The sequence below is a fragment of the Kogia breviceps genome, chromosome 20 (genome assembly GCF_026419965.1).
Source record: "Kogia breviceps isolate mKogBre1 chromosome 20, mKogBre1 haplotype 1, whole genome shotgun sequence".
NCBI lineage: Eukaryota > Metazoa > Chordata > Mammalia > Artiodactyla > Physeteridae > Kogia > Kogia breviceps.
In genome coordinates, this window is record NC_081329.1 from 20,549,328 (window position 1) to 20,570,644 (window position 21,317).

Consider the following 21,317-nt stretch of genomic DNA (forward strand, 5'->3'; position numbering starts at 1 on the left):
TAGTGTTCATATTACACCGATGAGCAGCATAAAAAAAAGAAGCCCTGGAGCAAGCTTTTGTTCACTTTGCCCCTCTCCATGTCGGGAAACATAGATAAGAAGAGAGAGCTCAGTACTTGAGACAGTTCTCCGAAGAGGAGTCCATCATGTCAAATCTGCTCTTTTTGGTGCCGTTTCTCTCTTGCCCGCGCCAGGTTCTGTGCCACATGTGAATGGTGCTCCCACAGTGTAGGGGCACAAATGCCTGAGGCTCTTGTAAATCTCTTTTCCCTTGTGCACGTCTGAAAGCAGATGGTGCACAATAGGTGAGTCCTCAAGATAAGTCCACCACAAAAAAGAGGGTCTTTGACTCATGCAGAATGATACTCGGATATGCAAGTTGTAATAGTTTGGATATTGAATTCTTATGCTGGAAATTACCATGAAAGTGAAGTAAAATGGTAGGAATATTTCAATTCACTATCAGTTAACATGTATTTTCTGTAAATACTTACTATATAAAGCATGCGATTTTCAATTAGTACATGCACTTTTTCCTTTTACGGAAGTGCTTTTCTAATTGGTGCTTTTATCATTATATTTAATGACATACATAAAACAAGATAAATACAAAAGGTTGTGCATTAGTTATGCTTTGTATTCTCTTACTAAATACTTTAAAATATTTTAAACATAATGGTACTAGGATTTATTAGATTTTGTTTCTTAGCACCTCTTGGATAAATGACTCTCAGTTCTTTGAAATTTCAGTATTTTAATTGACCTTTTTCCCTTTAGTGGACTTGTTCCTCTCCATAATGCGTGTTCATATGGACATTACGAAGTCACAGAACTGCTACTAAAGGTAAGAGAAATTAAAAATATTGAATATTGTTTGCTTTTTTATTTTTAACTCATCATGAGTTTTCATGGGGTTTTTTTTGCCAAGATTTTTAAGATAATAAAATTGGGTTTTTTTAATGTTCACCATTGCCTTAAAATTTTTTAATTATTCAACTTATTTTAAACTGTTTTTTAAAAGCTGAAATTAAAGAAATTAAAACAATTGTTGACATTTCAGAGTTATAACTGAAATTTACAGTCAAACAAATGAGTTTTTTTGATCCAGTGAAATGATTACTGACCTATAACTTTTTTTTTTCTCAATTCAGCATGGAGCTTGTGTGAATGCCATGGATCTCTGGCAATTTACCCCACTCCATGAGGCTGCTTCCAAGAATCGTGTAGAGGTCTGCTCTTTGTTACTTAGTCATGGTGCCGATCCCACGTTAGTCAACTGCCATGGCAAAAGTGCCGTGGATATGGCTCCAACGCCTGAGCTCCGGGAAAGATTGACTTGTATGTATTTATATCCTAAAGCCAACATCGCTTGTTGTAAATTGTAATATCTTTCTTTTTTTAAATATCAATTAATTTATTTGGTTGCATCAGGTCTTAGTTGAGGCTCGCCAGCTCCTTAGTTGCAGCACGTGGGCTCTTTAGTTGTGGCATGCATATGGGATCTAATTCCCTGACCAGGGATTGAACCTGGGCCCCCTGCATTGAGAGTGTGGCATCTTAACCACTGTTCCACCGGGGAAGTCCCTAGAATATCTTATTTTTGTTATTAGGGCTGTTGTTTTGTCTTACTTAGATAATAGACTTCTATTCTTGCATGTTCACTAGTTTATTATCCTCTTTTCTTATCATTACTTTTCTTTTTGAATTTTACAGGAATCTCACATACATATACAATATTTATTTTGTGTTTATTCAAGCCTAATTCTAATTCATGTGTTAAGTAAGGCTCCTTTTTTTTTAAGACAAAAGAGGGTGAGTCCATCAATGACCATCTATTGAATGCCTACTGTGTTCCAGGAACTTGAAATATAGCAGTGTACAAACCAGAAAAAAATCTCTAAGCTCACAGAGGTTATATTCTTGTGCTATTGGTAGTAATAGATGATATCTAACATTATGGAGTACTCACTATTTCCCAAGCCCTGAAAGTTGCACATTCATGTTTTTATTTATGTGTGTTATAGCCCAAGTGCAATCACTTGCCCAAATTTAAATAAGATAATTTTTATGATTTGGTGGAAGTAATCTTCTCAGATACTGATACATATTACCTATGTTTACATATGCATGTTTTTAAACAAACTTTTAGAATAGGTTTAGATTTACATAAAACAACAAAAATAGTACAGAGAGTTCTTTTATACCCCATACACAGTTTCCCCTATAAACATCTTATATTAATATGGTACATTTGTCAAAATAATGAACCAATACTGATACATTATTAATTAAAGGCTGTACTCTATTCAGATTTCCTTATTTTTTTACTGAAAGTCCTTTTTCTGTTCCAGGATCCCATTCAGGATACCACATTACATTTAGTTGTCATATTGAAGACTGAGATATATTTAATTCTATATGTGGGCATTACAGATTTAAATTAAAGTAGGCGTTACCTACCTAATTTTTAATTTGTCCCATGGTTGATATTCTCTCACATCTAGGATTCTAAGAATCAGATAACTAGATTTAAACCCCTGAGAAAACCTTTAAATGATAATTTAAGAAAAAGGCATAGTCAAAATGAAAACATCATTTAAGGTTAAACAGATTGTAAATTAGTTTATGTTAAAACAGGAAGAGTTCCTTGCAGTTTTGATCTTGTTTAAATGGAAATTTAAACTTATTTTGGTACCGGAACAGATGACATCTACTAGATTACAGGCCAGAACAAACCAGATTATAACTGGGCAGATGTCTTAGCAATTGAATCCTTGTAGAAGTGCATTTATTCTCTCTCCCACTCATATGACTCTTGCCATATGTTACCTTGCATTATATAGTTCATTTTCTATGTGATGTTCTATCTCCCCAGTGAAGTTTAAATTCTTAGAAAGACCTTTGGTTTTGTTATTCTGTCTTCTTAGCACCTACACAATGCCTTGTTACCTAATAAAGTGTGTTGATGCTAATTGTGCTTGGCTCTGTATCTGCCTACCCCCAACTTAGCACAGTGCATTGTGCATGCTGTGTGCCCAGCAGGTTTATTGAATTGAATTTAACTTAACTTAAAATTTATTTTTTTACATCTTTTTCTAATTTCTTTCTTTTAGTTTTATACCCTAGGCTCAACTTTATCCCCATGTCACCAATTTGACTTCCTTTTTCCTTTGAGTCATTCTGTAAATTATGAGTACTGTTATGGGTTTTTACATTGTATTTCACTGGTCTACCTGATTCCACTGTAAACATTAAGATTTAACCTAAATTTGTATAGTTTTGTAAAGGAAGAAGTTCCCTGATTAGAGTACTTTGTGACCTTCTCAGTATCTCCTTTATTTTATTAAATAAGATTCTACCAAGGAGTTATCTGAAGGAAAGGATTGAACAAAGTTGGAACTTTTCTAACCAGTTTTCAGACTTATGCTCACTGCTTTATACTAGGCAACCACAATGACAGAATTCTTTTTAAGAAAATTATACAGGAAACAAAAACAATATTTTGATCATACCCATGGTTACAGCATTTTCATTACACACATTTTTTTGCTCTTTCTTGTTTACTTTTTTATTTGTTGTTTTCATGAAGCCAATTGAACACAATAGTGTGGGTTCTGCACACACTGGAGCTGGAAATACTAAAAGTAGCTTTTATTCTTGTTTCAAAATGCATTTAGAGAGAGAGATTTTAAGGCATTTTATAAATATTAAGTTTTCAGGGTAATTGGGATTTCTGAAGTTTTCTGAGTTTCAAAGGCCTGTACTTTGAAGAATTTAGCAGTGATAAAGTACCACTAAACAAGAGGTTATATAAAAATGTTTTTTTCCCCAAAACTGTCATGACTTATTTTATAAATATTCAACATTCATGCAACAAATACTTATTGGCTACCTACTATATGCCAAGCACTGTGCTAGGTGATGGGACTACTGTAGCAGATAAGACAGTGTGATAAGCCCTGTGATACACAGCTAAAGGCAAGTACAAAGGACTTCATAAGAAGGAATCCTAATGGGGAACAGCAGGAAGGCTTATCCAAGTATCTGGACTGAGACCTTGAGTGACGAGTAGTAGTTAACGAGACGCGAGTATGTGCACACTTGCGTCTCCGTGTGTCTCTCTATTTAAAATTTCCTTCCTTTTAATTAATTGATTACTTAATTAATTAATTTAGGCTGCATCGGGTCTTAGTTGTGGTATGCGGGATCTTTCATTGCAGCGGGTGGGCTCTTTGTTGTGGCGTGAGGGTTTCTCTCCCAGTTGTGGCACATGGGCTCCAGAACACGTGGGCTCTGTTGTTGTGGTGTGCGGGCTTAGTTGCCCTGCAGCATGTGGGATCTTAGTTCCTCAACCAGGGATCGAACCCACATCCTCTGCATTGGAAGGCAGATTCTTAACCACTGGACCGCCAGGGATGTCCCTCTTCTTGTCTTTTGAAGAAGAGGAGAAAGTGACATGGGGCCCTCAAAGGAAAGGGAGGAGAGAAAAGAGAAAGAATTCAGCCAAGTGACTCAGCTTCGCTGTGCACCTGGAACTATCACAACGTTGTTTGTTAATCAGCTATACTCCCAATATAAAATAAAAAGTTTTTAAAAAAAAGCTAAGAGATACTGTCAGTACTTTATATCTGATAATATCAAATATTTATATGAAGTGGGCAAATACCTAGAAAAAAAATCTTACTTAAAAAAAAAGAAAAGGATTCAGTACCAGGCAGATGCAAAGGCAGGCCTGGAATTAATGTAACATATTCGGTCACATATCATTTATATCTTTTTAGAACAATTTTCAGCTTTTTGTTAATAAGTAGTCATATCAAAATACAATCCAACCTTGTAAAATAGAAAATAAGATGATTTTCTTTTAATGAGTAAGAGTGGTAGATTCTTACTTATGCAATTAATTTAGAAATGCCTTTTAAAAAATCTCTTACTTATACAAATAATAAATAAACATTAACTATTCTTTGAAAAATTTTCAGACTCTGGCACTTCCCACATAATTCAGTTCTTCCCTTCTCTGTGTCAAGACATAATCACTATTAATATTTTGGTGAATATTTCTCTAAATGTCTTTTTTATATCATTAGTTATATTTAGTTATGGTGGCAGTAGAAGTAGTAACAGTACCAAAAAAAAGGGTCAGCCTGTCCTCCTCATTTGCTACTTGGATTTTCATTTAATAATATATACTTTCACGTCAGTATATACATAGATCTATCTTTTTGTTTAAGAGTTATAAAGTATTCCAGTGTATAAGTGTTCACAAATTATTTAACTGGTTTCTATTTGGTGAACATTTAGGTTGCTTGTTGTAAAACTTTGCTGGAGTGAGTATCTTTATGAACTCTGAGTAGAAAATAGTCTTATTTCAAAATTTTTCATTAACCTACACCCTCATCCTTTGCACCTTTATCATCATATTGTCATGTTGTTGCTGTTGCTAAAATAGAGGAATGTGTAAAATTAATAATTTTTCTACTTTATTTATAAGCATGCTAATGATTTTTATAGATTTTAAATATTTATATGTCAACCATTATTTCATGAACAGATGAATTTAAAGGTCATTCTTTACTACAAGCAGCCAGAGAAGCAGACCTAGCGAAAGTTAAAAAAACACTTGCTTTGGAAATCATTAATTTCAAACAACCACAGTCTCATGAAACTGCACTGGTAAGATCCTATTGTTAATCCATTCCTTGGGTCTGTAATAGTAGTGTAAATGCAAAATATGATTTTCATTTCAGAAACATTAAGGTAACTTTAGTACCTGAAGTGCCAGGAATTTGCATTTTAATATTGGTTGCATTGATTTTTTTTTTTTTTTTTTTTTTTTTTGGTTGCATTGATTTTTAAATTTGGTTAGGGAGATAATTGCTTTCATGGATGAGAGAATAGACATTTGCTCAACCTTAATCTGAAAATTATTTTTACTTTTGTCTTTACTCAACCATATTGTAACAAATGTACTTTTGTGGCTAGTGCTCTCATGAAATACAAGATGTGATTTTTCTCTATAGAATCTTCTTTTTCTTGTGGTTGCTAGATAAATACTGTATTTGCTTTCTATCAACGATTAAATTATTTTCAAAGATACTTGCATCATCATTTTGAGCAATTGTAGTCAAAGAATTGTACATTCATTATAGAAAAATGGTAAGGTTAGGAATTTTTTTGTTCCAGACTGTACAAATTGTTTTTAAAACTATTCATGTTTTTTCTTCTACTGTACTTTCAGAAAGATTGTTCTATTTTCCTTGTCATTGACCACATTAAGTTTCAGGTATAGGGCTGGTTGGATTATACCTGAATTCAGAATTTAAGCGTAAGTGATGCTTCTATCACAGACCTCTAAATATGCTTCAGTTAACATTCTTTATTTATGGCAAAAAAGGGTCAAACTGTAGGCAGTACCTGCTAAAAACAACATTATAAGAGTTACCAAACCAAAATAGGCCAACTGTACGTATACTCAGAATATGGCTCTCATGCTGGGGTTTAGATACATTCAAGCTACACAGCATTTCTGCCAGGAGACACTCAAAGCCACAGAATGAACCTGACCTGCTTTTTTAGAGTGTTCATTCTATTCATTAGTATGTAGTTTTCTTACTTTCTTTCAGTTTTAATACAAACATGAATATAAAATGAAGTTGATTATACATGTTGTATAAATAAAGGATAAAACATAAAATTTCTGAGAATACTTCTCCCTCTAAGCTCCTTCAAGTCTCTTACCTTTTTACCTGTCCCTGGGTGTATGGACTTATTCTCCTGTAGTGCTAGGAGTACCTCTGGGAAAGAGCTTGAGAAATATTGATTTATGTGGTTGACAGCCTACTGAAGGATTGAGTAATTCAGTTATAGATTTCTGTAGCTTTGGAGAGGCAGTATTCTGATACCTTCAAGTAAATATATACTGGATAATTACTTATTGGCTAAAGGGAAAGAAATGAAGTCTCTTACTGCTCAGCTGAGAGCATAATTTCACCTTGGTTTAAAGGCTTATGTTTTATACTCGCAGTGTATTTAGGAGGAATTTTGATCATCTCCATAATGTTAAAATATATGTTTTGAGATAACAGTGTTTTAAATAGTCAGCAGGTGCTATTCAATTCAGAAATCTATTTTTGTATAGAAGTTTATTTTATTAACTTGGTTTTCTTTACTTTACAGCACTGTGCTGTGGCCTCCCTGCATCCCAAACGCAAACAAGTGACAGAATTGTTACTTAGAAAAGGAGCAAATGTTAATGAAAAAAATAAAGAGTAAGTGCAGTTGCAGAAGGAGTTGCTCAATTCTTAAAGGGAAAGTGGGGTACGAGTTAGGAGATTACCTTTTCCTTTCCTCCTCTCCATAGTTTCATGACGCCTCTGCACGTTGCAGCAGAAAGGGCCCACAATGATGTCATGGAAGTTCTACATAAACATGGAGCAAAGGTAAGGCTCATGCCTGAGATAAGGTGCCAACCTTGGCATTGAGTAGCTAGCTGCACTTAAGACTATTCCTCTTCTCTCTGATTCTCCGGAAGAAATTAATATTATAAAGGACTGTTAGCATGTATTTGAATTCATAGATTCTCCTTTAAAGCTGATTTAAATCTTGTTACTAATTGAGATAATTACCTGTGTTTTATATTGTACTTTACTATCATTCTTCTATAAAGCAATAAATATGGCTATGGTCTTATCATTTGAAATACATTTCAACTTTACATTGTTTTATCTTAATACTGGAATTGATATATTTTGGTAGTCAACATCAATTATGATTTATCAGAAAGTAATTTATGTAAATGATAGGTAAAATATTGCTACCTATTTTAAAGAACATTTGTTCCTTCAAACTGGTAATGATAATAATTTTCTCAAATAACCTTAATATAAAGAAATAAGATTTTAATTACCATTTTTATTGGCATTGTCTGAGTGACATTATCTGCAACTCCATGACTCCATAAATTGCTTGAGGAAAATTTGCTTGAAGGAAGCAAACTGGTTGTTTTTTGGAGGTACTTGAACTTGCAGATTTTTAAATCCTCAAGAGTGAATACTTTAAAGCAGGAGTCCCCAAAGTAGGGTGCAGACACTCTATGGAACACACAAGATGAGCCATTGGGTATAGGAAAAAAAATATTAGAATTTTGATTTATTAAAATGGTAATTTATTTACAAATGAGGAGGTTAAGATCTACAGTAAGTCCCCTACATACAAACAAGTTCTGTTCCGAGAGCATGTTCATAAGTCTAATCTGTTAAGTCCAACAAAGTTAGCCTAGGTACCCAGCTAACACAATTGGCTGTATAGTGCTGTACTGTAATAGGTTTATAATCCTTTTCACACAAGTAACACATAAAAAACAAACATAAAAAATAAAGAAAACATTTTTAATCTTATAGTACAGTACCTTGAAAAGTACGGTAGTACGGTACAACAGCTGGCGCTTCTTAGGTAGTACCAGCTACATCACCACTGCTTTTTATGCTTGCTTCCAGACATCCTGGGCTTGAAATAATGATACTGTACTACTGTACTCTATACAGTACTGTAAAGTATACAAAAGCGCAACCACTTGTAGAGGATACATGCATGTAACGATGTATGCCAGACATGTGAACTAACTTACATGATTGGGCATGGGAACGCATGTTCGCAACTTGAAGGTTTATATGTAGGGGACTTACTGTACTAATATTTCATACCCAGGTTGATGCTGGCACTCTCATTATGTCCATGTGTCAGCCTGTCTGAGTCATGTCAGAGCCCAAGGTGTTTCGCGAGGAAGAACTCGAGTTGTGTTTGGGGGGATTGACCGTGATACACCCACTCGTCTGCTCACTTTCAGCACTTTGTGACACATTGCACTTTACATGAGTAGATTTATGGATATTATCCTAAATGGTAGAATCTTGATAAATACCATTGTTGAAAATCAGAGGGAATGACCATGACAGTCTTCTAGCATAAAAAGTTTATCTGGCTAGTTCATGAATCAGGATTTTCGGGTTGACATACTTAGTTGTTGTGCCTTTTTTTTTTTTTAATGAAAAAAAGGGAGTTCAAAATTTGCTGATAGTTCTATGGTGACAAATGACTCTTACTTGTATGTAGGTACATTTTTTTTTAGGAGAAACTTAATCAGAACCTTAAAGGTGAAAGTTATATATTTTAGAGTGAATGAGAAAGTAACTGCTCTTTGAAAGGAACTTTAACAAATGAAGAGGACATTTTGAAAATAGATTTTTAGAAAATATCCACTGTTTTGTGATTTTGTTGCCAAAAAATGATGTATATTTATCACCCATCTGTCATATCTATATAATTTTAAAACTGGGCAACAGGATTTTCTAACCTGTTTTAAAGTTTGTTTTTTTAAAAAATTTGTGTCCAGGTAGTTTTTGAACCTATTAAAAATATTTTAATGCAACACCTTGTAAGTTTGCAAGAAAAATGCAATTTTACTAGCAGAATTCAGTTAAAACCAGTTAAATTCTGTTAAAATTTACTAATTAGCATAATTAGTAAATTACATTAAAAAATAAGCATTGTGATTTAGAAGGCTTTGCTAACAATGCACTTTTTCCAGTGGCACTACATATCTATGTGAAATCTTTTTAGTTGATCTAGCCAATGAGACCAACTATTGAAAATGAACTTAGAATCAAATCCTCAAATCTACAACATAATTTTTATAAGATTTTTTAAAGTTTTTTTTAATTGAGCCAAATGATATTTTGTACAACTAATCATTTAAAAATTTTTTAAATTTTTAATTGTTTCACCTCTTTCCCATCCTTTGTAATTTTTTTGTATAAATTTTATATATGTTTATTATGTATTAGTTTAGCCCTGCTTGGTTATAATTTACAAATGTACATAAATGTATATTGAGAGGGTTCTTAAAACATTTTTTTACTCCTAAGGTGCATGATCTAAAAAAAATTTGTATATCCTTGCTTTAAAAGGACGGTTGATGTTTTTAATTAAACAGTCAGGATGAGCTGGAATGAAAGGAACAGAGTTCTACAGATTTATTAACTATTTTCAGGGTACAACTACTGCACTGTTACATAAATAATGTCTTGTTCTATCAAACAAAATAATAAGCTAAGTAGGCTTTCTGCTACACTTAAGAGCATGGTATGTTTATCATTTACCTATTTTTAAAAATATCTTATGGCATTTATAATGTTCTTGAACAACCATGAATAATGCCCTTCATTTTGGGAAAGTATCTCTTTGTTGTCTCCCATGAGTCATTTTATTTCCTGAAGGTTCAGTGAGAAATAACATTATTTTATATAACCTATCCTAGTCAGCATTACTCTAGGTCTGTGGTTCCAAATCTTTTTCTGCCCTTCATGTTCACAGTACATTCTCATCAGTAACGTCGCAATTCATCAGTGGGGCATGTATAATTTTAACCGCCCTGCTAGTGATGTAGAATGCCTTTTAGACTAGTATATCTTCCCTAGTCCTTCCACTTCAGTTCAACAAAATTGAGAACTCCTGCGACTAGGCACTTTAAATGGAAAAAAAAAGTCATATTTAATCAGGGTTAGGAACCAATATATACAAATTTCCATCCTCCCATTCACTCACTTCCTGGGCGCAAGGCAGACAGACCGCTATCCCTCAGGGCTAGTTTATCTGGTGACTAATGCATTAGTAAAAGCTCGCTATAAAGACCCAACTTAGCTACTGTTGGGCCCTAACGTTTGCTTGCCTAGTGTTCTTTCTGGGGAACTTGTGGTTTCACTTTGATTTTTGAACGACTCATTGTTTCCATTTGATTCTAAAAGCACCTTCTGAACAAGCAGCCCCACTCCTGAATTAGGATTCAGCCCTCTTAGCTGCTTCTACCATTCTGCTGTCTTCCCCTCCTCCTGATGAACCTAGTTCTCAAGCTAAGACTACTAAATCAGAAAAGCCAGAGAATTTGGTAGGGAGATCTAATGCCATTAACTAATTTGTCTTACTTAGACAAATAGAACTTAGTAATATTTATATAAGCCAAAGCATTCTTTTGTGTAAAACTTGGTAATAAATACAAAGTTCAGGTTCCCTCTGCAAGTTAAGCATACTGTGTATGTAACATAGACAGATATAGTTTTCAGTTTAGAATCTTCCAATTTCTAGTTTTATGACCGTGGACTTAATTTCTCTGAACCTCAGTTGACTCATTGGTGATACGTGGGTATTAATACCTCCCCTACAAGGGTGGTTTTTTCTTTGTTTGTTTTGGTTTTTTTTGGTAAAAATTGAATGAGCTTATATATATATGTATGTTATATAGTACCTGGCACACAAACAATACTTTGACTACTAGTAAGTATGAGCATTGTATTTTTTTCTATATTTGTCTTTTCAAACTTATATACTATATATTTCCCTTAATTATCTACATTTTATTTAAGACATGTATGTAATCCCTTTATAATTTGTTTTGATCCACTAGTTCAACACTGAGTTGTAAAATGATAAAGATTGTGTGCTGGATACTGTGGGAAATAGTTTGGAAGTTAAAGCAGTTACCAAACTTGAAGCTAATCCTGAACCAGTTTAGTGACATCAGTAATGAAAAAGGAAGAGAAAGACGAAAGCCATTTGGAAAGACTAATTGGGTGCTGGAATAGACTTAGAAAATGGTGGTAGTTGGAAATGAATTGGGTGCTGGAATAAACTTAGAAAGTGGTGGTACAATCAAGGAAGTAAGAAAGCTAGAAAAAAATACTGGTGTCCTATGTCTTGGTAATGATTTTGTACTTGAAGTTAATATGATAGAGGGACATTAAATAAAACTAGTGGTTGGAAATATAGGACTAGAGTATGAAAGAGAGCTTAGGATTAGAAAGATCTGTTGGGAAGCCATTGACATAGTTAAGCCATTGACATACATTGTGGGAATTGTAGAGAATATGGAGAGATGAGTTGAGAGTCAGGAATAACCTTTGAGGATTACTCATGTTTGTGGAACAGTAGTGGGAAGGGGAAACTGAAAGGCTTATCATGGTGTCTACTGAGTGTAACGGAGTGTGAAGAAGGAACAGCTGATTAGTGCTGCGGAAAGAAACCAAGGTAGACGATCCTTTTAATTTGGCAATTTTCACATAAGGGCCTTGGTAGCTTTTGAAGGAGGTGTTCCAAAGATATAGAGGTAGAAAATTGTATTAGTTAGGGTCTTGGCAATAAATAGCACACTCAAAGTGGGTAATTTGAGGAAAGTTTAATAAAGGAATTATATACAAATGTGTGAGCAAGGTTTAGGAAATCAACAAGGGATGACGTAGTACCAGCAGCAAGTGGGAGCTATCATCATCCTGGGCCTGAAGGGGCAAGGAACAGGGGAGCTATATAGAGCAGGCCAGCTGACAGCATCTGTAGCCTTTGATAAAGGCTATATCTAATCCATACTCCTCACTCTTCTCCTTCCCACCAGTCCCCTTGTCATTACTTCCCACTGGCCAAATACAGCGAAAAGTTAAAAGACCAAAAGAGCCCATTGATGTGATCCATACACGTGATTTTCCCAGGACACAGAGCAGGGTGGAGGGTGGATGTGGGTCCAGGGAGGCAAGCAAGCAAGCAATATTTAGCAAAAGGACAGAAAACAAATGACTCTTAAGGAAAGGATGGTTATAAGAAAATGGAGTTATTAACCAACTTATTTGAGAAATCCACTTTTATAGGAGTAAGCTTCTGTATCTTAAAAAATTAATAATTATCTCTACCAACCCCGTGCTTCGCAAGATTACTGTAGAGCCTAAATGTGAAAGACATGAAGATTTTATCCTTTTTTCTTTATTATTGTTAATGTACCCTGGCATTCTGCATTCTGTTGCTACTGCCTTGTTTGCTATCATTATTAAGTACAACCTAAGCCCCAGTTGCATACGGTATTATTAATACTGCAGATACAAAAGGTTTAATTCAGAAGTGCTTTTTTTCATACATGAAAGCACTGCTATTTTGTCATTAGTGAGCATCTGTTAAATGTGTGAAGCATGAAAACTCTTTTTTGAGGTTTGTATGTCTTATTTTGACAGATTTATTTATAATGTATGTAAGAAGAAATTGTGTCAATAGTCATTGGCATTTAATGGGCTTATTTCTCATATTGAGAGTGATCAAGAGCTTTGCTCACTTTGGAGAAATGTGTTAGCTTATTTTAAGGATTTTATTAATGCTCTTCTAGAGGTGGATTGATAAGCAGATTCTATTAGCCCAAAGGTGTTAAAGTGCTTTTAAAGATATAGATCCAAAGTAGCTTTTATAGTTCAAATAATATCTGAGGTTTGATCATATCAGAATAAAGTCCAAAGGGGCCAGTGTCTCAGAGACATTTTAGTTACTGTTCAATTAGATCGACTGAATCTAGATTAGACATAAGTAGAAATCTGTTTTATACTTATTTATATACATGCCTGCTTATTACTTCTATGAGATAACCATGTGGTTAATCCCAGAGAAATAATCTGCAGGAATTCTAGCTGAGATTCACAAAAGGCTGGAACAACAAGTTTGGAAACTGTTACCTCGGCTGCCATTCTCTCTCTGTGTCTGTCTCTCTTTCTCTTTCTGAGATTGTGTGGCTTTCTTTTCTCTGCTAGTCTTTGTTCATCGGCTTCATTCTTCTTTTTATAGACTATATGTTTCTGTTTTCCTTCTCTATGGCCCAAATATGGTCTTTGCAGCCCCTACTTTATAAGCCTTTGGCTTAAAAATATACCATCTGCAGCTGCCATCTCTCCCAAGTCTCAGGGATGAGAAAGGGAGCGTATGAATAAGACTTCAGTTTGTTCAGCACAGCCATGGGATTGGCACCTCGGGTCTAATCAGCTATGCTCTCTGCAACTTATTTCTCTGATAGTTAGGGCATGTGGGCAAGGTAAGTACCCCTTCAAGAAAGCAAAGAAAGTATGCACCATTATAATATAATATACCTCTTTTCAGAGAACTTGATTGTTCCTTTTAAAATTCCATGTGAATATTGAAGGTTTACAAATAATAATACTCAAGTTTGGCTAGTAAACATTAATCTAGTTTCATGTTTCTTAAATTATATTAAAATTTAACTTCTTAGACAGATTCCATACTCTGGTGGGTTCATAACACATTAAAGGATTAAAAACCTATTAGAGTAAAATATTGATTACTGTAGCAGAATTCTAGCTAAGAAATAAATTTATGGTTATTTTGTTTATTTCATTCCTCACAGGAGATACTTTTAATTGTGTATATCCCACTGTGGGTAACAATGGCCTGTAAAAATGTAAATTATACTTTTTTTTTTTTTTTTTTTTGCGATACGCGGGCCTCTCACCGTTGTGGCCTCTCCCGTTGCGGAGCACAGGCTCCGGACGCGCAGGCTCAGCGGCCATGGCTCACGGGCCCAGCCGCTCCGCGGCATGTGGGATCTTCCCGGACCGGGGCACGAACCCGTGTCTCCTGCATCGGCAGGCGGATTCTCAACCGCTGCGCCACCAGGGAAGCCCTAAATTATACTTTTATAGATAAAGTGAATCAGTTATTTTCAATATTAAACAATTCTATCAGCACAGGCATTTAACGTTTTTCCCTCCAAATTTCTAGAGAAAGAAGAAATGCATGGTTTTTGGTTAGAGAATAGTTTGATAGCCTCTAATATTTGTTCAGTATACAGAGTAGTATGTTGAAAACGGTATTCTTTATCATCAGAATTTACTAATTTGTCATTCTTTTGAGCCCTCCATTTACCAACCACTTTCAAACAGCTGGTGTACAGGTATTGCACTTGTTACTATGAGGTATATAGGAAGTTTGAATTTGATAAAGATTCTTATCTTAAGGGACTTAAAATCTAAAAATAGTCTTGTCTAACACAGTCTACTTGAATATCTGTTATACAGATTGGAAAGTATAGGTAGATTGCTATTCAGAGGAGAGACCAATTACTTCTGTTAGTGGTGGCAGGCTAGGGGAAAGAATGGAGAAATTCCATGAAGAAAATAGAATTTAAGCTAGGAATGTCCAAGAATTAGATATATAGAAATAGACAAAATACAAAGAATACTTTTTAAATAATGACTCAATCAGGAAAGCAACGGAGTCTTTTAGTCAGAAGTTATGATTAGTTAGTTCAGTGGGTGGAGTAATAGGTAGTCCATGGAGGATGGTGACAATCTGAAAAGATATGCTGGAACAAGGTCTTGCTAGTCTCAGCCGGTGAGCTTTGGTTTGTTCTCATGGTACTTGGAGAGCCACTGGAAATTTTGAATAGGCAGATGGCATGAACAAATCCTGCTTCAGGAAGACAGATAATGTCCTAGGAAACTACTTTCTCTTAGAAAACCAATTACAGAAATGTAGACTCAAGGTGTATGTATAATAGTTGGCATAATCATTTAGCAGTATTCAACAAAATTCGCTTTTTAAGATTTTTATAAAAAGGGATGATGTCGAGTTAATGTTTCTTACCTTCAAGCGAGAAAGATTACAGTATGCCTGCCACCCACCTGTTCCCTAGGTTGTAGTCTCTGTCTACCAGGGCGTAGACCTGTTTCAAATTCCCGTCTTCATCCCTCTATTGTAGATTTTATTAATGCCTGTTAATTTTTTTTAACTATTGTTTGCTTTTAATTTCAAAGTATCCTGATTTGGGCAGAAAAAAAATTGTCACTCTAGCTAAAAGAATATAGAGACTGTTTTCAACTCTCAGATTACTCAAAATCAGGTTTAGTTTGGGATGTACACATGTTCTTAGTTAACGTAAAATTACAATGTGAGTCTACATTCCTAAGTACAGAAATGTCACAGAACAATTCATGATGAATTACCAAATGAGTGATGTGGACAATGATAGCTGAAGTTTAAGCGAGAGATGAACTCAGCCTCATAGTTAGCTGTTGAGACTAGGCTGTTCACACTGATTTTTGAAAGAGTCCCCTTAACCATTTCCTTATGGTCTGCTTGCTGGTTTCCAAAACTGTTTTTTGGCATTTTTTAATCATAATTTTATGTCCTATACATTTCAGGCCACATACCATTGCGGTTTTATATCATTTTATCAAATTATCCTCTTTAGGAAAGTCATTCTTACTATTCAAATAGAAATAAAGATACATACCTCAGCTTGTTATCTCCAGATACCAAAAAAAAGAACGTTTGTCTTTAAAACTGCCAGACATCTGTTATTCTTCTCACACCTTCTGAATTTGTATCTTAAGCCAGTTCTAACCATTAATTACCACAGTTGAGGTGTAACACATTAAGTATAACATTTGTCTTTTTTGAGGCAGTTTCTGTACTTTAGAGAAAATACATCTCTTTAGTGCTGAACGCTAAGCGTCTTTGAAGACACCCTCTGTCATATCCTTGCGGTGGAGATTGGGATAGAGGAAAATAAAACTGTGTCTTAAAAAAGACTTCATCAGTCCCAACATTCCTGAATTTCTTCAGTAAGTGTGCTGGTAATTCCAAATAATGTGTATATATTAAGAATTAAAGTTGTATCTATTTAAAATATGAAGAATAAATTAATGCTGCTGTATATAAAATCAACCTGTCAAATAAATTTTTTAGGTTGAAAACAAAACTCATGGACAGCAATACATATATATAGCTGTATAACTTGAGAGTTCTTAGAAGATTCCTTGTGAGCGGCAATGTCATTTATTTGGTTAGCTCAGTTTGAATGACCATTTAGGCAGTTAATTATCTGTATAATACTAGACTGTATATTTGTTCTGTCTCTCTGTTTTTTTAAGAGTTTGACTCGTATATAAAGAACATTTTGAATGTTGTTGAGCCTAAGTTTTTTGCCTGAGTGAAGAATTATCACAGTGTGAGTCACAGTCATCAAAGCCAAGAGGACGAAGAACAGTGTTGTGTCAGAGATATTCTAGCCTCTGGACTATATTCTGTACTTGAGTTGGCCCTTTTTTTTCAGTGTTTCCTGCATTGATTTTATGGATGACCTGCACAGGTCATTTCATCTTTTCCTGTTATTTCTCCACCAATAGAGTGAATTATTGTCATTTACCATTTATGTAACTTACAGAATGGTGGAGATTAGAGTAATAAATCCAAACTTAGGAGAACTCCCTTTAAACAATGAGAGTTCCCTACAATTCTCTGGGATCACAACAAATAAAATTACACTGGCTCCAGTATATCACCCTTCTTCACTGTGAAACTGAACTAGAGCAGCAACACAAATCCTGCCAGGTGACTCATTTAAAAAATCGGGGGATGGGGATTGATCTCTAGTCATATCACATAGTTACTGCTGCCCTCCAGGAATCAATTTATCACACACATTTTGTACTTCTGTGCCTTGAACCACTTCAGAATATTTGGAGGAAAGAATTAGATTGCCCACTTTATAGAGAGCCCTGATTCTAACCCATGACAGACTGATAAACAAATAAAGGTAGAACCTTAAAGGTGTTGATCAAGTTCGATATGAGAGGGAGTTAGGGACCTTGATTTTTCTTTTTTAAATTTTGAGTCAATTTAAAGATCTGTAATGACTCAAGCAGAGAGTTGATTTCCCATCCAGTAATCATTTTTCAGTAAATGTGTTCTTAAAAGTCCACGTAGTAAATATTTTAGGCTTTGTGGGCCAAGAGACAAAATAGAGGATTTTATGTAGGTACTTATATAGCCATTTAAAATGTAACCATTAAAAAATGTAAAAACCATTCTTAGCTTGTAGACCGCACAAAACCAGTAGGTTGGAGCTGGCCCGCAGGTCAAAGCTTGCCAGGTCCTTCCGTAGAGCTCTGTTTTGTTCAGATAGAGGAGCTTGAGGGTCTGAAACAGCTCTGGTGATCTCATCTTGTCCTTACTAGTGCCTGGTAAAGGCATGGGCCCACAAACCATCTCTGGCCCCAACCATAAGGAAAAGTTCGCTGAGAAAGGTTTCTTCTCTTTTAAAATAGATGTCAGCAACTTCCCTTTTGGCCTTGGGTGAGACTGCCTGGCACTGGTGGAGCGTGGCTGCTGCAGTCATCTTATGACCTGAGACAGGCAAGCCTGGAGCCCCGAGACTAGGGAATTGGAGAAATTTCTGTCATTTGCTTCTAGAGAGGAATAATTATTCTTCACAAAAACCCTTATAGAATATCTGTTTAATATTTCCCTATTATTGATTGTCGTTCTTTCTAAGTGGGTTGTACAAAGTCACACCAAATTTTTCTAGTTTCTTTTTTTTAATTAAGATTTTTTTTTTTTTGATGTGGACCATTCTTTAAAAGTCTTTATTGAATTTGTTACAGTATTGCTTCTGTTTTATGTTTTGGTTTTTTGGCCACAAGGCATGTGGGATCTTAGCTCCCTGACCAGGGATTGAACCTGCACCCCCTGCATTGGAAGGCGAAGTCTTAACCGCTGGACCCCCAGGAAAGTCCGTCTAGTTTCTTTATTCTACTTATTTCCATGGAATGAGTGCTTCTGTTACATTATTCGCTGATACTTTTCTATGACTTCTTGTAGTGCTGCAGCTTTGTTGTCTGATGAAGCACTCCATGGATATTCTTTTGTTGCTATGAAACTATTTAGAATTTGAGGGAAGAATTATTTCATAAGGAAAAATATATACATTTACTAAAGCAAAGAATTTTGTGTTACACTGGTCTCTCTTGTACTTTAGGGTAGAGGGAAGAGTTCCATTTAGGGTTAAGTCATAGTCTCTGCTTTTAAATAGCTTACAGTTTACATGTAGCATCTAATATTAGCAAGTGCTTAGTAAATGGTAGTTGCATCCCTTCCTTATTTAGTGACTGGTGATTTTTGCTCAGTATTTCACTCCATGAGTGCATGTCACAGAATGAGTAAGAGGTGGAAGAAGTGAATCTGCAGTGTTCTATATTGCACTCAGTTCCACCATGCATATTAATAGAGAGAACCGCTTCTTACACATAGTGTGTTGTTAATGTTTAAAAGTACTGTCTGTACTTTATCTGGTGTTCAGTTGATCTGCTTAGACACTGGAAGTGAAACTGCCTGGTGTTGGATTTACTGAGAAATTTTACATCTGTCTCTATCATTGCATTGCTAAGGTATCTTCAAGGATAATCTTGACCAAAGGCAAATTTTAACTTTCACGATGACTTTAGAAACTAACACCTTCAGAAAATGGGGATCCAGGGTAATCGAAAAAGGTGGAGCATAGCAGGCCTATCAAATTGTGATGAAAAACTATAGTGGAAAGAGAGGTGGTGTAAAAGTAAATTACAGATTGTCTTTAATGACACGCTGAGGGATTCAAGTTTATGTGAAGGCACTGAAGAGTCACTGAGTTCGGGCTGAGGAATAACTTGGTAAGATCTGTATTTCAGAGTAGTAGTTCTGAAACCATGTTCCCATGATTTAATGAGCTGGATTATGGATTTCCATCACTGTAATTGAATAATGTAGTAGGTGTCTTATCTAATTTCCAGAAAAATGTTAATGATTAGAATGTTCTTAAAGTTTTTCTCCTGTGATGAGGACATAACAGAAATAGTCACAGAAAAATTCAAGAAGTTTAGTTTGACCACTTGTGTTTTCTGTTAATACATGCTAATGGCTGTACTTTTATGTTGTTTATGTATAAACAGTCGCTTTTCTTCTGGCAAATGTGATATAATTAAATTTGTCAGCATTTCATGGTGAATCTTGTGAACACCATTAAGAATTTATTGACTCCATCTTGTGAGAACACCAGAATCACAACTAGCTGCTGGACAGTGATCGACAGGAAGACACTGGAACTCACCAAAAAAGATACCCCAAATACAAAGAGAAAGGAAAAGCCACAGTGAGATGGTAGGAAGGGCACAATCACAATAAAATCAAATCCCGTAATGACTGGGTGGGTGACTCACAGACTGGAGAACACTTATACCACAGAAGTCCACCCACTGGAGTGAAGGTTCTGAGCCCCACGTCAGGCTTCCCAACCTGGAGGTCTGGCAAGAGGAGGAGGAATTCCTAGAGAATCAGACTTTGAAGGCTATTGGGATTTGATTGCAGGACTTCGACAGGACTGGGGGAAACAGAGACTCCACTCTTAGAGGGCACACACAAAGTAGTGTGCACATCGGGACCCAGGGGAAGGAGCAGTGACCCCAGGGGAGACTGAACCAGACATACCGGCTAGTGTTGGAGGGTCTCCTGCAGAGGTGGGGGGTGGCTGTGGCTCACTCTGGGGACAAGGACACTGGCAGCAGAAGTTCTGGGAAGTACTCCGTGGCAGGAGCTCTCCCAGATTCCACCATTAGCTCCACCAAAGAGCCCAGGTAGGCTCCAGTGTTGGGTTCCCTCAGGCCAAACAGCGAACAGGGAGGGAAACCCAGCCCCACCCATCAGCAGTCAAGTGGATTAAAGTTTTACTGAGCTCTGCCCACCAGAGCAACGGTCAGCTCTACCCACCACCAGTCCCTCCCATCAGGAAACTTGCGCAGGCCTCTTAGATGGCCTCATCCACCAGAGGGCAGACAGGAGAAGCAAGAAGAACTACGATCCTGCAGCCTTTGGAACAAAAATCACATTCACAGAAAGACAAGATGAAAAGGCAGAGGGCTATGTACCAGATGAAGGAACAAGATAAAACCCCAGAGAAACAACTAAATGAAGTGGAGACAGGCAACCTTCCAGAAAAAGAATTCAGAATAATGATAGTGAAGATGATCCAGGACCTAGGAAAAAGAATGGAGGCAAAGATTGAGAAGATGCAAGAAATGTTTAACAAAGACCTAGAAGAATTAAAGAACAAACGGAGATGAACAGTACAATAACTGAAATGAAAACTACACTAGAAGGAATCAATAGCAGAATAACTGAGGCAGAAGAATGGATAAGTGACTTGGAAGACAGAGTGGTGGAATTCCCTGCCAGGGAACAGAATAAAGAAAAAAGACTGTAAAGAAATGAAGACAGCCTAAGAGACCTCTGGGGCAACATTAAACGCAACAGCATTCGCATTATAGGGGTCCCAGAAGGAGAACACAGAGAGAGAAAGGACCAGAGAAAATATTTGAAGAGATTATAGTCAAAAACTTCCCTAACATGGGAAAGGAAATAGCCACCCAAGTCCAGGAAGCGCAGCAAGTCCCATACAGGATAAACCCAAGGAGAAACATGCCAAGACACATAGTAATCAAATTGGCAAAAATTAAAGACAAAGTATTGAAAGCAGCAAGGGAAAAATGACAAATAACATACAAGGGAACTCCAATAAGGTTAACAGCTGATTTCTCAGCAGAAACTCTACAAGCCAGAAGGGAGTGGCATGATATACTTAAAGTGATGAAAGGGAAGAACCTACAACCAAGATTACTCTACCTGGCAAG

General features: G+C 35.9%; 1 protein-coding gene across 1 annotated transcript in view; it reads left to right on the forward strand.

Annotated features, from left to right (window-relative positions):
* TNKS (tankyrase) overlaps nt 1–21,317 on the forward strand; it is a 171,377-nt gene that overhangs the window by 102,135 nt on the left and 47,925 nt on the right. Inside the window, exons 7-11 of the mRNA XM_059049380.2 lie at nt 778–844; nt 1,152–1,338; nt 5,555–5,676; nt 7,180–7,271; nt 7,364–7,442. Of these exons, the coding sequence (XP_058905363.1) occupies nt 778–844; nt 1,152–1,338; nt 5,555–5,676; nt 7,180–7,271; nt 7,364–7,442 (547 nt within the window). The remainder of the gene's footprint in view (nt 1–777; nt 845–1,151; nt 1,339–5,554; nt 5,677–7,179; nt 7,272–7,363; nt 7,443–21,317) is intronic.